The sequence below is a fragment of the Asterias amurensis genome, chromosome 7 (genome assembly GCF_032118995.1).
Source record: "Asterias amurensis chromosome 7, ASM3211899v1".
Taxonomy (NCBI): Eukaryota; Metazoa; Echinodermata; class Asteroidea; order Forcipulatida; family Asteriidae; genus Asterias; species Asterias amurensis.
In genome coordinates this window covers 17,011,064-17,028,814 of record NC_092654.1, presented here as the reverse complement: position 1 = coordinate 17,028,814, position 17,751 = coordinate 17,011,064, and the positions used below count along the sequence as shown (strand labels likewise).

The window sequence follows — 17,751 nt, the reverse complement described above, 5'->3', positions numbered from 1 at the left end:
AGCCTTAGAATTCAGTACACTTTGAAATTGAAAAAACAACTATTGAAAAAATCGATGTTAATTGTTTATTAATTTGTGGGTCGGGCAGAAACAATCAAAAATTATGTTTAGATTAATATCTTTAGCATATATACAATACCCAGCCGGTCATATAATTATCATCATTCCTAAAACCCATACAAAGTCGTTTAATTAATACAGGAACAGCCGTAGAAACTTCTGATGCTAGAGAGCTTTCATCTAAAATAACGTTGTTTATTGTAGACATTACGTTGTTCTTCAGTGTCTAAATTATAATTTGAAGCCATTTTTTACTTAAATATCGAACTTTGGGTTAGGTAGATGGGTTAAAACATTGTTTAACCTTGACTTTACTGAATGACCCCTAATCGCTATAAGATAAAGTGGAGTAGCCCGGCGATTCTGTTGGTGGGCAATTCCTTGCTGACTATACAACCTAGACTTGATTCAAGTCCCGTTCTCGTGCGAGAGGTCCCCAAGCATCCGCCGTCAGCGGAACAGGTTTGGGAATGCAGAACATCACAAAACGATAGTTTTGCCGATGGCACGGGATTGGGTCTTGAGTCAAGTCTAATTACATGCCAACCCTTCCTGTTCAATGACCCCTGAGACCAGGGCCCCATTATTTCATAAAGCTGTTCAGCAGAAAATATTGCTAAGAGATTTGTTTTGCTAAGCAAAAAGTGGGTGTGGCATAATGTTGCAACAATAAACTTTGTGGAATGTTGGCTGGTAACATGTTCCTTCTAAGCTTTGTTTTTATGTGCTTAGCAATTTTGTTGTGCTTACAGGCTTTATGAAACTGGACCCATGGGGGTGATAATGCAGTACCCATCGGTAGAAGAATACAAGAGAATTAGGCCCTAATTCATTGGTTCAGAGATACTTACAGTGACATGTCTGCAGCAACGGTCTTAACATCAATTTCTGGTTCACCAAATTCTGAAGTGAATAAGCAAACACAAATAATTATACACTTTAAATTGAAGAAAAGTAACTTTCGACAGTAATACTTTAAGTAGAACTTAATTTTGTGGTGGACTTGATTAAAAACAACGCAAAATTAATTATGTTTTGTTGTATGTGACCATGTAGGCCTTTACTATGTTTTACAATGTCCGCGACATGCGAAAGTTTTTGCTTGTTTTTCGTTTTCAAACAGCATCATCTGTCAAATAGTTGTTCGGAGGAAGACACAAAACATTGGCAAAAATCAGCCGTGCATGGAACTTTTAAAAACAAGTATGTAATCCAACCTTCGACTGAGAGCTCCGTAGCGCAGTAGATCTGCCCGATGATATTCCCGGCCGTGCAGATATAACTACCAGTGTCTAGCAACTCGACCTCCCGTATCTCCAAGACAAAGTTACCATCTTCGCTCTCCAGTACTCGGTAACGTCCCTCGTTCTTGAGCTCAGTGCCGTGATTGAACCAGCTCACGCGCGGCTTAGGGGACCCTGGCGATACATAATAAAAGAGAAGGGATTAACAAAAAAATGCTAATCGATGTCGCAAGATGCCTTCAACAAAGGTGTCAAATTCAACACTTCTTAAGCCGATCTTGTTGTGCATACAGGAATTGTTCTCGCTATTTTTGACATTTTGAAGGCCAACAACAACAACAAGCAGTTCAAGATGAAAGCGAGATTGTTTTGCCAAAGCACGTTAGCGCTGAGCAAGGCGCAGTGACGCGGCAGGGGTTGGAAATAATTATTTTGAAAATGAAGGGTAAATTCCTAGCCATTATTTTGGTACATTTTTACGGTAACATTTTGTTTGTGCGCACCATTTTCCCTCTTCTTATTTAATATGAAGAAAACATAATTATAAAATCAAATCAAATAAAAAAGTTTGACAAAAATAATTCGGGGGGGGGGGACGGGCATGTCCTGCCAAATGAAGTACATTTCTGTAAAATTTTACAACCATGCCAAAATGAAGTAATTTGCCATAATGGCCAGAAAACAATATCACCACTTTTCATACTGCAATGACATCAGTTGAGTCTTAGAAATGTTGATGTACATTCGACAACATTTCCCCCTTCTGTCGTGTCTTTATTCATCTCTATAAATACGGCATATTATTCTCCCATTTCTTGTCTTTCCCTTTCTCTTTAATTATGCACATTATTCTTGGTAAGTTATACTTATATTAAAGGCAGTGGACACTATTGGTAATTACTCAAAATATTTATTAGCTTAAAACCTTACTAGGTAACGAGTAATGGGGAGAGGTTGGTAGAATAAAACATTTTGAGAAACGGCTCCTTCTGTAGTGCAACAGTTTTCGAGAAAGAAGTAATTTTCCATGAATTTGATTTCGAAACCTCAGATTTAGAACTTGAGGACACAACTTCGTGTAACAGGGGTGTTTTTTCTTTCATTATTATCTGGCAAGTTCGATGACCGATTGAGCTCACATTTTCACAGGTTTGTTATTTTATGCATATGTTGAGATACACCAACTGTGAAGGCTAGTCTTTGACAATTACCAATAGTGTCCAATGCCTTTAATTCTTACAAACTTTCGGTATTTGATTTATTTACCTCTGACGCCGCATATGAGTCTGGCCGTCTGTCCGATCTCAACCACCCGACTCTGTGGCTTGAAAGTGAAGCGAGGTGCCGAGGCACGGTGCGTTGTGATGCGTACCGTGCGCTCCGGTACCATCCTACCGGGCGATCTGCTCCGATTCACCCCACGGCCTCGAGCAAGCCACGACTCGCCTAGATTATCCACGATTTCATCTCTGTGGATGTAAATAAACCACATTAAAAAAATCAATAAATGTAGAAAGTTTGACGATAACCTGCAGTCAATGCGGTCGTAGTTCTTCTTCAGAGTCCTCCCAGCATGAAAATGACAGGCCTGAGTGATACTTCACGGAGGCAATGAAGGGGTGTGCCTCCATGCCTTGGTCATTGTCTTGGTTCCCCTAAAATGCTCCAGTAGAAATTTAAAGATTCCTGGGGTCGATTTCACAAAGAGTTAGGACTAGTCCCAACTTAGGACTAGTCCTAGGAGATATTAAAAACGTATGGCTATAGGTATAAGTTAGGACGAGTAACTTGCCCTAACTCAAGATAAGACTAGTCTTAACTCTTTGTGAAATCCACCCTGGTGCCCTTTACGAAGGAGAAAATACCTTGGTGCCCTTGCCCTTTCGAAAACGAAGCCTGAAATGAACGACACACGATGTGAATTAATAAGCACCTTGAAGAAAGATTATAGGCCTTATAATATTGTGAAAACAGGTAACTGCAAAGTCGTCGAAAACGCCTCTACCCAACAAATAAACGGGACAAACTTCAAAAATATACCGAGCAGGCTCAAGTTACTTTTTGGTTTTCCTCGAAGAACTTCTAAAATCGTAGCAACCCATCATCGGCTCCATATTGTCGGCAAAGGGCAAGGTCGGTTTTCACCAATAACGTATGTTTCACCATTGCACATGATATCAGAACTATTATTGTGATTTCTTTTGGGAACCAAAACAGGGCACAATTTCAAAGAGCTGCTTATGCAGATTTTTGTTACACTGTCTGCTTAGCTGAAATGAGCAAATACCAGTCACAACATTTGCATCTGACATGTTAGTTCGGCTAGAATACTCTGGCATCACCCAGAATTGACCGAAGGCGCTGGGAGGTACGGACGTATAAAAGAACGGGTGATTGCAGATTTTACCTCTTGTTCATCCTTTTTATAAGCCGTTTCTATGCAGTGTGTTGACTTTATTATCAACGGTATATACACCAGAATGCCCAGACATGATAGGTGCTAATCCTCGAAATTCCAGACAAACTTAAGGCATTTTCACCACGTGTTAGCTTTAGATAGCACAGTGTGTTTGCCTGTCGAATTACCACTGAAATCAGTGATTATGCCTACTACTGAAATCAGTGCCAAGTAGATTCACAGGTGGCGGACAAAAAAAATGCTCGAGCAAAACCATAAGAACAAATAATTACCCATCTGCTTTACAATATCCAAAAGGAATTGAGGAATTCTGATGATATGCATGAAAATTTACGCGGCCTTTAAATTGAATCGGGCGAGTTGGTCTTTCAAAAGCGTTGGTCTTTCAGAACAACTCGACCGATCCAAGGCAACGTGTTCCTCTAACTTAACCAAATTCAAAATAAACACAATTTTGTCAATAGAGGGCTTGGTAAAGTCCACATCCAAATGTAGTGAAGACCACTCAAAATCTAATCTGTCATTGGAACTGTATCATCTTCGTCAACTCCCCTGTGTGCAATACTACTATTATGTATACTGATGCTACTTCAAAAATGAACCAGACTGCACAATTAATGGTAAATAATTAACACCGGTAGAGAATGTCAGGAAAATCAGCAATGCATGGGAACACATGAATTACGGAAAAAGTCCACGGCAGCAGTGACGTCAAACTTACCCGGATGTAAAATAGGATCGAGCTGTTTCGTACTCTGAATCCGACACTGATTCTGCAAAAGAATAATACAAACAAAAATAGTAAACAAAATTCGATCATAATTTATTTTACAAACTCTAAACTTGTCCTAAAATCAAAGGACTACCGTGAGCTTGTTATAATTTATAAGGTAAAAAAATCGCTTTCAACAAACATACTGTTTGAAGGCACTGGACGACACTATTATGTAATAATATGTCAAAGACCAATAATATAATATATGCTATTGCGGTGGACTTTAACGGACAACATGGACAATGCAACGGGTATTTTCAGATGGCAAATTTGTTCTGCACTTTAAAATTGCCATTCTAAAAAACATTCTGAAGCATTCCCTTTTTTGAATCGATTAAAAAGAAAAGAAAAAATCCTCATTGAAAAACACCACGACAGTGGCAGTTTTGTTTAGCGCAAAAACAAAATTCATTCAGATGCGACCCTTTTTCGAAAAAGTACAAAGTTGATTTGGAAAATTTACTCTCCGGGGTCAACACTCTTTAAGGTTTTGACCAGTAAAAAAAAAACACCCTGCAACAATTGTAACAACTCTTTAGAATTGGGATAAATCCACCTTTATTTGTGCGTTTTGTCCCCAACACGCGTCACCGACCCCTTGGCCCATCTTGGCTTACTGGGTGAATGTATGATGTTTTGTACTTTCTACACTCTCACGCCCCGTTAATAGTCTACAGCTCTTCACTTTCTTGGCCAGTTTTTAACAGGACTGTGTTAGGGGCAGACTTAATGTGTGTCAATCATTCTGGAAACAACACACAACAACAATGCACTTTTGAAAAAGGCCTACTGTTGCATTAGGGATGATTGTTGGAAAAAATCTCTCTTTCTGTTATACATCGATACATCATGTTGAAGCTGTGTCCAGTTTCAAAGAGCTGCTTAAGCACAGGGAGTAGCTGAATATAACAAATTATAATTACCAGATTTACAATGCCAGACGTACAATTTGTGATTGTTATCCACGCTATTGTTTGCTCAGCAAAATGTTTTTAACTCATGTATTGAATTGAATTCGATCAAACCATGGAGGAATAAATTAGATTCATCCATGATCAATTTATTCCTCCATGATCAAACGAACATTTGATGATAGATGTACAGTATTGACATTTCATTTGTTCCAGACAACTGAAGGTAATCTTTTCTTTCATTTTCTTTCTTACTTCTTACTGTTCCCTCTTCATTCGTGTCTGTTTACTCTTTCACTATTAATACTTCTGTTTTTTCATGTGCTGTGGGCACCTTATTGGGTGGATATTGTGCAATAATAACTACGTTACTTTAACGCATGATGATGCGGAAATCATCTAGCCGATAGCCATATTCGTAGCCACCAATTTGGATGCGGCATCAAATTCACTCCAATTAAAAACAAACAACATAGCCACATTGTGCTTGCTGCTGGTCCCAATTTCATAGCGCTGCTAAGCAAAAAAAAATGTGCTTGGCATGAAATTTCTCCCTTGATAAAAACAGGATTACCAACCAATTTTCCACGTGATTTTTAGGATAAGCAAACAACAGCTGAAGACCAGTACAAGCAACATGAAACAAATGGAAATTTTGTTGGTAATCCCGTTTTTATCAAGGATGAAATTTCATGCTAAGCAAATTTTTGTGCTTAGCGGCTCTATGAAATTGGGCCCTGGTCTATTGTTTCATATTAAATTACTTTTAGCCAGACGGGATTCCCCTGCTTCTTTGTAAAAGTCCATTATTGTACTTGACAACAATAACTCTGAACAAATCAAAGATTTATGGAGCGAAACCTCTTTGCAAAAAAGGGCAGGGTTTAGGATTCAAAGGGAAACCAAATAGTTTGTTTATCTTGAGAAGGCTTTGTAATTAGGTATATACATAACCCCAAGGCAAGGCAGAAAGAGTGTTATTACTGTTTGCTGAACTGGAATAAATGGCATTGGCTTTGTGAATCGATCTTTTAGCTCTGCATTTGAACTTCTAACCCGTATACGATGGGTCAGGGTCGGTTTTTTTTTTTTCACGGCAACACAATGTGCATTGGCCCTTTGTGTTGAAACATTGGTCATGGAACATTGTCATTATTAAATTGTTCATGTACTTTGTTTGCTCTTTAAAAAACCTCCACAAAGCCTTGGCTTATAGGATTGTACCTATACAATATTGTATTCTACAATGTTACATTTACTGTTCAATATGGAAATAACATTTCTAACATTGAACTGAATTGATTTGGAACCTCATTACTACAAAGAAGAACGCGTGTGATCTTATTCATATAATTATTTATTATGATACTTTCATTTTGTCTTGCTCATGATTCAACCTTTTGCTTTTTACTTGATCTTTGTCCGCAAAAAATGTGTTAACGGCCTGATGTTTCGACCATAGCAACACCTTTCTCGAAGACTTAGTGACAACACAATACACGTAAAGATTGTATTGACGCAGTCACATTTTGAAAAAGTTTCCGTATGGCGCCAACACTTTTTCATTCGATATGAAATAATATAGTTTCTAGTTTACCTCAATGAGATATCCCTTTTTGTAAAAATGAGTGAAAAAGTGGTGGCGCTATACAGAAAGAATCAGTATCTTGCCACCACGTTTTCATTCGTAAGGAAATAAAATAGTATCTTATTTACTCAAATGAGACATTCCTTTTTGTAAAAAGTGGTGGCAGGATATGGAAAGTTTACACATAAAACTTGTATTTATCCAAAAACCCACGATTGTTGATAAAAAATAAACATAGTGTCCTTACCTTGTACAATCAACTCAGCAGCACTCGTTGCTTCTCCGACGATATTACTAGCTTTACACGTGTAAACCCCGGTATCAAACCCTTCCACTTCCTTCAACAGCAGAGTAAAGACACCTCGTGCACCGTCAGATTTCAACACCACACGGTCTGGATCCACGGCTTCATTACCATCACCTAGCGGCTCGTCCTTGTAAAACCAGCTGACAGTCGGGGCGGGCCAAGCGTCGATTTTACACCTCATCAACACTGAGTTTTCCCCATGACCCTCTCCCGATGCTGATGCCAAAAGAAGTTCTTCAATGAAAAGTGGTCCTGAAAGGTGGAGAAAAGTTTCCGAAATGTTATCCGAAGATACCAGAAGAAGAACTGGGCCCGTAAAAATATGCTTTTTAACGGCGTAGCTAGAGGGACGTCGACCTCGTTGCTCCGTAAACGTTTTCCAAGAATGTTTTGCTGGCGACAACAAAAGAGACACACAGCTCTAATGCCCCATAAGAATCGACGAGCCATGCTAACAATTCCTTCTGTCAACACTCAGACTTTTTTCTCAGTCAAATGTGTCGCAACGGGGTGGATACACATTTGCATACAGTAGCAGACCTGAAGGGCTTACACCGATGTCTGAATGCTCGGCTTAGTGAAATCATAAGGGATTGAGTGCCACAATTGTACTGAACAAAATAATGTGTTTTTCTCTGTGGTCTGATTCTTTTATATTTTTGCAGGGTAAACCATTTTGTGGGGGAAATAATAAGCATTTAACACCCTTGACCTACACGGTAGAATGTTTCTCTTAAGCTCCAGTGGAAAACACTTCAACGTGGTTTCTACGGGACTGAATGGGGAATGGAGAGATACCATCAAATGGCCATGACATTCAAAGCATTGTATTATGTCAAGTCAGAATTGAATTTTCATTAACAATACAGCATTTCGCTCGTGAGGTCATGCACCTTTTTTTTGATGATGTGAGATTTGTTTTCCATTCATTCTTTGTATACAACTTTCAGTCATAAGCGTTCAAAGCAAACACGGCATACTATGCTATTGCTGAAAACATGTGGGATTGTCCATTTTTAGTCTTGTTGTAATGAACGATTGTATCAAATATTGTTTGCGACTGTCTAAACGGAACAATTTCGACTGTGCATGGTGATCAAAATAAGCACGGATTTGGGAGAATTTCAACTGCTATTTCTCATCAGGATACAAGTGTGAAATTTACGGTTTAAGAGCTTTAATCGCCAACTGACAAATATATTTGACAGAAGTTTGATTGATTGGACCATGATTGGACTTATTGCTTAGCAATTTGACAGAATGATTGATACGTACTATAATCTAAATATTTGTTGATGGCAAAGAATCTATAACTACAAACGAGTGTTCCTGACAATCTAATTTTATTTTAAAAACATATTATCTTATTAATCGAACACTTTTATGTAGACATGTCAAATATAAACAAAAGCAAGGTAAGAATTAAGAAGACAAACAAAATATTTGGTCGTAAAAGCAGCAAAGAAAGATCTAACACAAAAACAGGGGTATTAGTAGCCCTATATAGGACTCCTTCTCTATACTACAGAAATGGACCCTGATATCCAGGACGTCACTGTGGTATTACGAAAGTGTAAGGCCGCAGGACTAGGGTATTAGTAGCTCTACTGACAAAACGGTCTGAAATTAGGATCTAAAGCTTTTAATGTTTCTTGGAAATGCTGATATCTAAACTTTTTGATAACCCCTGCTGGGTTGTAGATTTCAAGGAGCTTCTGTGAACAGTCCGAGTACACAGAAAGATAGATCAAAGATCATGATTTCTTTATAGATGCTCGAGAACCTAATAGTGTCTGGTTTCAGATAAAAGTCTGAAACCTCTTTTGATTACTGTTCATTCAAAGGTGATGATTTTGGTAATCCAATGAAATGTAAAAAAAATCTCACCATCTCCCCGCGTTCATTCAAAAAGAATTATCTAAACTGAACATAACTTTAGAGTTTTACTTAGCATTGATCACTCACCATTTTTGTGTATTTTAGGAGAACTCCTGGTTCGATCTTCGACTTTAGTCTCACAAAATAAGTGTACAACCACATCTACCCAAGTAATAACCAGTATGATAACACAACAATCACGCTGAAGTGCCTGGGTTTTTTATGCCACAATTTTCACGGTCAGTCGGCATTTTGTGTACCTAACACATAATCAATATTTTAGAGTTGTGCATAATTTACACCACAATAAGACGTTTGTTTACAAGATGCGGTTCACGGTTGCCATGGATATGGATGGAAACAAACTAGAGAATATGGGAGCACTCAATATGATTCGTATATTGATACTTCGGTTGTGAAAAAAAATTATGTTGAAATGGGAATTCGCAAGGCATTTTTGAAAACCCAAATTTATACCTTAAATCTAGCCTGTGCCTATTTATTACATCAAAATTTTAAACCAAAAGTCTCCTTGAATTAAACTAGCTACAAGTAAGTAACACAAAACTGGTGCGCAAAGAGAGATTACAAATGACTGTTCCATAAATAGATGCAATGCCATAAATAGAATTCCCATGGCTATATTTAGTCCTCATTAGTAGCCTCTATCTGCTCTTTGTTAATCACATAAAGCCCAGATTAACATGTAACTAAGAGAAGCCCCTAAAGGTATCATAAATTCCAGAAAACGATGAATCGAGTCTAGCCAGCCGGAACAATAAAGGTATTCCCCGCTGTACACAACAAACTCTTAAAAAACCTTCGGCTCGACTGGGTTATGACATCTGACCACCTTACAAAGGGCTTTAAGAATGCTGCTCTACCACCGTAAGAGCTCAACACGAATTGGAACCCAAGATGTGCCAAACCACTTTAATATCAAGACAGCGAGATAATTTTAGCTCGCCAAGTCAACTTACTGAAATGAAGGTGTCGAGTTGGCCATGATAACATATCTATTCCCAAGTCGACATTCTGAAACTTACATTGTCTCATGATCTCAACCAGGTGATCTCAGACACTCTGAAACTGAGATTGTAAGTCGACTTTAATTTCTAGTTAGTCTAGACAAGATATTTTGTCAAGACAAGTCGACATAAAAAATATAAAAAGTCGACTTGGCAAATAAATAATAGAGACAAGTCGACATATTCCATAAAATAAGTCGACTTGGCGAGACAAGTTACATCTCGGTATCTGGATTGATAACCACACTCACGGGAGCTCTATAGCTTTCGTGCAAATGAAACCTTACTTCTATGTTCATGATGACTTGAATTATTGTGATTGGCACGAAGATGACACGCTAGTGTGATGTACACGTGCTAATTATACAGGAGAGTAGTATGACAGTAACGATGGGTAGGCTATTGTACGGAACATGGGAGGGGGTCGACAGGGGGCAGAGTGAGCAGGTATAACCATTGGATCAAGGCGGTACAAATAAGAAGTGTTCGTATTTAAAAAAAAAAAAATCTTTGAGTTTATTTATTTATCCACTTCTTTGCTTATCGTTGGGAAACCTTTCAGGGAAACCTTGCTATAAAATTAGTAATTAGAATTTCTATGAGCTCATTAATTTACTATAGTTCCTTGTTTATCATTCGGTAAGCCTTTCAGTGAAACATTGTTTGGCAAAGGTGCCGAGCAAGACATTTATTGCTATAAAATAGAACCGTGATGAATAGGGACTATAACAAAATAATATAAAGGGATCAAATTAGTACTTTAAAGTTAACCTCAAAGCCAATATAAAAAAAAAAAAACTCAGCCAGAGAGTTTATTAAAACAAAAATGCTCTGAAATATTGACTGCTTGTTTGAATTGAAAATAGAACACTCCGGGCTGAACGAGGTAGTCGTAGTTTTGTACGAATCAGCCAATATTTGTTTTATATTATCCTGTGTAGATTCTGCCAAGACGTCTATGTACCAAGAAGTTGTCGTTGCTATGGTTATAGTATACTATTTGCTACGGGTAATTACAGTGCGTTGCGCTCACACATCTCTTTCTAAATATCGAAAATACAACGTATCATGCGATGCTGCATGCGCTGTAAACCAACCCAAGGTTCAGGTAGAATCTAAGCATTGGGTCTATATAATCATATAGGTACAACATTGGACTTGACTCTAGCAACACCTTGCGTCTTTCAGCAGGGCACTAACAACATTGCTTCTCACCACCCAGGGGTGAAATGAGGCTGGTTATTTGTGTAATGAGTGCGCCTATTAGACGGGCTGCATAGGCCTATTCATCTGGACACTTTTGGTAATTGTCAAAATAGAGTATTTTCGCTTGGTGTATCCCAAAATTGTATGCATAAAACAACGAATCAGTGAACAATATAAGACAAAAATGAACGGAATAACACACTTGTTGCACGGATTTGTGTGCTTTATGATGCATATTAAAAGGCTTCAGGCCTGAAGACTTAAAAGTCTTTTGAAATTTGAGTGAGAAATTACCTCTGTCTCAAAACTATACGTTACTATCACAATGTTTTGTACTGACAACAGCTCCCCATTCCTCGTTACCAAATAAGTTTTTATTCTAACGGTAATTTTGATGTTCACATCTATTGTGAGTAATTACCAATAGTGTCTTGCGCCTTTAAATATGTGTCGAGCAAGTAAACAAACACACCTTCATACAGCTTGTTGGTGTAATACCGACAACGCTCAAGATGTAAAAAGGTCATTGATGAAGAACCCAACAACCAATAACTATCCCATCTGACCTTTGATATCGAATTGATTTGCGTACAACCTAATGGAGCCCATACCTCTCAAGGGCTTACTGGTGTGAGATTATTTACTAATCAATAAATCTGTGGGGGAGACTATTCATAAACACAACATGGAACTGTGGCTTATAACCCACTTTGCAAAAAATGCCGAGAAGAATTGGTAGGTTTTGGTTCCGTTTACCAGTGTCCAATGACGTATAAGTGTGGTTTAGCTGATTGAAAAACTCTTTCCTAAGGTAGTATTGGACACCGGTCAAAGCATTGTTGTTAGTTTGTCTGGCAACCTGTTTATTTCTAAGCTAGTTTTGAGTCCATGTGCTTCACATTCAAAGGAGGGAGGGGGTGCACGTTTAATGAAGTTGGTATATATAGAAATGTTTGCGGTAACACCATGTAATGAATATCTCTAATGAGTTGGGGAGGTTCTGAAAAGAACCGTTGGTTTCAACTCGACGTTTCGATCAGTATGCTCTGATCGTCTTCTGGGGAAAAAGTTGGTATAGTTTTGACAATGGCCCTAGGCTGGGCCCTGTCTTTTAACACGAGCCTCGAAGTGTGACGTCAGATATTCAGGCTACAATGGGCCCAGCTCAGTCAGATTGTAACACACTGTTGAAGAGGGCGCTGTTTCCCCAAGTGGAACACTATACTTTTGGTTTCGTGTATGGAGAATAATTACGATATTAAAAATACGATATTCTTTGTGGGTTTTGTGATTTTTTGCCTCATTCAAAGTTTGTCTGATTCGAAACGTAACAAAATCTGAACAAAAAATGCAATACATGGTTTTTTTACATACAGTCAAACGTCAAACAAAAAACTAATTGTATAGCTTACCCTTTGCTGTCTTGTTCTCTTCTTCAGATGATTTCTGATCTGTCGTCACGGGACCGCAATCACCATTTACTTCCGTGTCAAAGGTCTTAGGTGGCTGCTCGAATTGCGGGGTCAGACTTCCTTCGTCCTCCTGGGATGATGCAACGAGTGAGTCGGATGAGTCATGAGTAGGCTCAGCAGAGCTCTTTATAAGAACCGTGTCGTCGCAATCGGCCCAGAAAGAGGTGCCTTCCTCGTCTGCTTCCGGATTGTCTTCCGGGTTTGCTGATGAGGTTGTGGGAACAGAGGACTTTCTTGTAAGATCTGGAGAGGTCACTACTTGAATGTCGAGCGACGTAGGCCTGGCAGGAGCCAATTTGGGATTGACGAGTTCTACCACTTCCTTGAAGGTCATTCGTGGGGGCGGGATCACCGATGGTCCCCCGAATGCAGCGTTCATCGCGGCGAATTGTTCGTACTCTTCCGGGGTTAGATCCAAGCTATCCGATAGGCTGTAACTCTCTACGGTCGGAATTGGTTCTGAGGTATCAGTGGATCTTTTAACAAGATCTGGTTCCAGAGGATCTGGTTCCAGAAGATCTCTAAGCTTGGTAGACAGGGCCGGATCGGGTGTTGGGCTAACCTTCTTGGGTTGGCTTTGTGTTGTGCTTGATGTCTTTGCGGAAAATGAAGGGAATTCCGGGGCAATCTTAGGAGGTGGAAAAACCACCGGACCACCAAATGCAGCGTTCATTGCCATGAACTGCTCAAATTCCGCTGGAGTGAGATCCAAGCTGTCACTGAAGCTGTACTCAGTGGCCGGAGGTGACGCCGTCTCTTGGACGCTGCTCTCGGTCGGTTTGAGCTCTTCCTGAACGGTTTCTTCGGTGTGGCTCGGTATTGGTTCGGTCGTTAGGAGGGAGAAGGGTTGGGGCTCCAATGGGGTCATAGGAGGGGACTCATCACTGAACATTGCTTTAATCATCATCATCTGATCGGCTGCCTCTGGAGTCAGATTAAGACATAACTCATCAAAGATATCTTCGGGTTCGGTATCTCCTTGCAATGAGTCGTAAAGGTCATCGGGTACACACTGTGCGTATGTTAAATCCTCTTTCAATAACGAGGGAAAGCTGAAGTTTGGCACTGAATTGTCTGACAACTCGTCATCGTTTGGCACTGTATAATTGGGCAACTCGTCATCGTTTGGCACTGAATTATTGGACAACTCGTCATCGTTTGACACAGCATTCTTGGACAACTCGTCATCGTCTTCAGAAGCTCCCGAATGTTCCGTGCTGCTGGAAGCCGAGTCTGACTCGGTGTCACTACCTTCTCGGCCCAACTGTGTGTTGTCGAACGGTCTAGAATCCGCCTCGTCAGTGTCACCATGTGAGCTATAACTGCTATTCAGACTGTCTTTCTCGTCGCATTCACTCTCATCATCAGAGGTGGGTTTAGACTCGTTAAAGGTCGAGATACTGCTTTGTGATGAACTAGAAGCACTCGACCAGCCTTCGCTCGAAAGGTTAAGCCCTTTGTCTAGCTGCAAGTCTACCTCAACTGGGGTACTGTCATCATGGTCAAAACTTATGTTGGAAATCCGGCACGGCGTACCATCTGACAAGAAAAGAATAAGAATGATTACATTGATGTTATTTTCAACCTGACGTTTCAGCACCAATACTTTGAGATCGTCATTGAAGGTTGCAATCTTCTCGAAGATCTGTATGCTTCGTTTTTAAAAGGGCAAAAGCACCAATGCATGTTCTCCTTAATAAAGGGCACCCTATGAGGAAATTGTAATGTTTTACTGGAGCATTTCAAGGGCACCAACTTCATTCGCCTTGGTTGCCTCCGTGAAGTATCAGGCCTGGGTCAAAGTGCTGACAAGGTAGAAATCGTTTGTTAGAAAAGTGTTTGCTAAGCAAACGAAGGAAGCATTATAACCAATGTAACAATATTTGACAGGGTGGCTTGCAGTTTTTGCACCACTTTTTGCGCAACAGCCAAAGTGTACTTTTTTATACCGACTTTATAACAAATGGGCGTGGTTGACATACTAACTTCATCGTGTCTAATTAAATTATTATTCTAACGGTTCTTTATACCTCTTTGTTCAATAGACCATCTTTAAAAGTACGTGTAGGCTCATTTTGCAATAATAATATGGCAATAAATAATTATTTGAAGGCTGCACTCGAAATGAAGAAGGGGAAGAATAATTTTTGACCCATCTACCTTGGCTTAATTCCATACACCTGCTTAAGCCGAAAATAATGTTTAATATTGTTCTGCTGAGCAGAAATTAGCAGGATACCAGTCACAAATTGTATACAGTGACATAGCAGTTTGGCTGGTATAACCTTTTTCTGGTAAGCATATTTTTGTTGTGCTAGAATCAACCTATTTAGTGCTTAAGCAGCTCTGTGAAATTGGGCCCTGGTAACAAAATTCAACATTCTAAAAATGTATAGGGAAAAAACGGCTTAAGTCAATCAATGTAACAATTCTAGGGCTAGTTACATATAAAATATGCATTTCCCTTTTGCACTGGAGCATGACTTTTAAAGGCAGTGGACACTATTGGTAATTACTCAAAATAATTATTAGCACAAAACCTTACTTGGTAACGAGTAATGGGGAGAGGTTGATGGTATAAAACATCGTTAGAAACGGCTCCCTCTTATCATAAGTGAGGTAGTTTTCGAGAAAGGAGTAATTTTCATCGAATTTGATTTCGAGACCTCAGATTTAGAAACTGAGGTCTCGAAACCAAGCATCTGAAAGCACACAACTTCGTGTGACAAGGGTGTTTTTTTCTTTCATTATTATCTCGCAACTTCGACGACCGATTGAGCATAAGTTTTTACAGTTTTTTATGCATATGTTGAGATACACCAAGTGAGAAGACTGGTCTTGGACAATTACCAATAATGTCCAGTGTCTTTAATACCAGATCAGATCTTTGCATTCACTTGTTTACAAAAGAGCAACAGAGCTTGGACAAGGCATTGTACAAAGCTCAAGGGGGAAAAACACTTTTGTATTACTTCAGATATTTTATGGAGATTGGTCTGATTTGTAACCACTTTTAATTTGAGTAGAGTGGGCTCATCTCAAAACCTTTCAGAGGTTATTTGTTATAATACTTGAATTTATGGGGAAACTATATAGTGATACAAAATTCAAAAATTATGAGGAAATTATAATGATACCAAAATGGGAAAATTTCCCAATATGACTGGTGTAGCTTGCCTGCCCGAAAATGCCCTGGAGTGTACGAGGTCACTCTTTTTATAAACAAGGTTTTAATATGTATTTGGTTCAATCCTTACATCGATGTACGTTAGCACTGAAAACTCTGAACACTGAAATGGGCACTGTTCTCAATGGCTGTAATATATTGTACCCAACTGGTAATGTTACAGCATATTATATTACCCATTAATTCGTACCAGGCTGATGTACATGTTGAAGGAGACAAGATGTACATCTTTTGTTGTATGATACACAAAAATGAGGTTACTTGTGGGTTAATGAGATTCCTCCGACAGTGAGTTAAAATGCACCTCAGTAAATTAACATGGCTGAAAAGGTAAAGGAAGTAATTATGATAATTTCGATGATTTACCTTTTTCCGCTATCGTCTCTTGCGGTGTGCTCTGAAAGTCAAAGTGGTGGGCAGTTGGAAATTCAATGTCCATTCTGTATGTCTTAGAAGAAGGAGTGTCGAAGAAGGCGCAGGAGAGATACCTTTTGGCGGGAACCCCATTTTCTCCTCCATGGGGACGGATTTGCGGCTCTGCGCGAGACGAACATCGTGCACATGGTTCCGAGCAGGTGTTGCATACACCCCTTCTAAACCTGGGTTCCGAAGCTCCGGAAGGTCCCTGACGAACGGGACCGAAAGGCACGACTTCCTCGGGGATCCTTCGGAAGATGAGTTCCGATTCCGGCGACTGTTCCCATCGTTGGTTCAGTGGTCGCAGTTCCAGATCCAAACCACACGACTTGGATGCATCGATGGTGCAGATACCGCAATCTGACTGGGGTTCGATACCAAGCTCGATTAAGATGGTTTTAGGCGGTGCCATGGTATAGTGGACTACCCTTGAGTCAGGGACTCGATACAGTCATAACCTCTAAACGTCTGAGCTTCTAATTGCATAGATCATGAAGGAAGGAAAATGCATCGGATGAAAGCACTACAAAACGCACTGTGACTTTAACACCGAGGTGAATATAACATCCAATATACGAACGCCGCTCTTCGATTTCCAGCTCTCGATCATAAGTGTCGATATCCGGTGCCGTTACTATTTTTCAGTTTAATTGTTCTAGAGTTAATGAAGCCCTGTTCATCTTCATTAAGAAGCCGCTGTGGATCTATGCCCTATTGCAATATTGCGACTAGACGCTACAGGTCGGTCTCTACTGCGAGGCAACCTGATGCACATTTTGCGGGGGCTACGGTCGAGCCGGATACCCGTGGTGATTTCAAATCACAGGGAGTCTTTTGTGTTTTGTTATCATCTTTATGTTGGAATAAGGTCCATGAACGATTGTCAATATGCACAGTCCCCTATACTCAGTCTCTTGTCTATTTTATTATTCTAGTGAGCCGGAATATCATACGCTCGAAGGTTGACCTTTTTAATGGACTCAGGTTGGAGGTATTGTTTGGAGTTTTGTTTCCCTTGGCGAACGATGTTGGGTAGGTCTGACACCAACAACTAAGCAATACTCAAGTACCGATACGTGTGTATGAAAAGAGCGTGAAAACATATCCAGACTATTTCAATTGCGTTGTACATACAGTGTACTGTAAGATAGAGTTACACCGCGGATGATGCAGTCTTAAATCCTCTACGTGTTGATGACGTCAGTTTTACGTCAACACTATGACAAATCATGCACTTGACATTACACCACTCTTTGTGA

General features: G+C 39.6%; 1 protein-coding gene across 2 annotated transcripts in view; it reads right to left on the bottom strand.

The window, feature by feature from the left end:
* Positions 1–17,133, bottom strand: part of LOC139940152 (uncharacterized) — a 71,849-nt gene extending 54,716 nt beyond the window's left edge. The window contains exons 1-7 of one of the 2 annotated variants that reach the window (XM_071936438.1): positions 16,442–17,133; positions 12,829–14,427; positions 7,245–7,556; positions 4,445–4,496; positions 2,571–2,773; positions 1,278–1,478; positions 912–963 (exon numbers count right to left, since the gene is read on the bottom strand). In XM_071936438.1, coding sequence (XP_071792539.1) covers positions 912–963; positions 1,278–1,478; positions 2,571–2,773; positions 4,445–4,496; positions 7,245–7,556; positions 12,829–14,427; positions 16,442–16,904 — 2,882 coding nt within the window. In that variant the 5' untranslated portion in view covers positions 16,905–17,133. The remainder of the gene's footprint in view (positions 1–911; positions 964–1,277; positions 1,479–2,570; positions 2,774–4,444; positions 4,497–7,244; positions 7,557–12,828; positions 14,428–16,441) is intronic. The other variant, XM_071936439.1, reaches the window with a different exon arrangement.
* Positions 17,134–17,751: the final 618 nt, after the last annotated feature.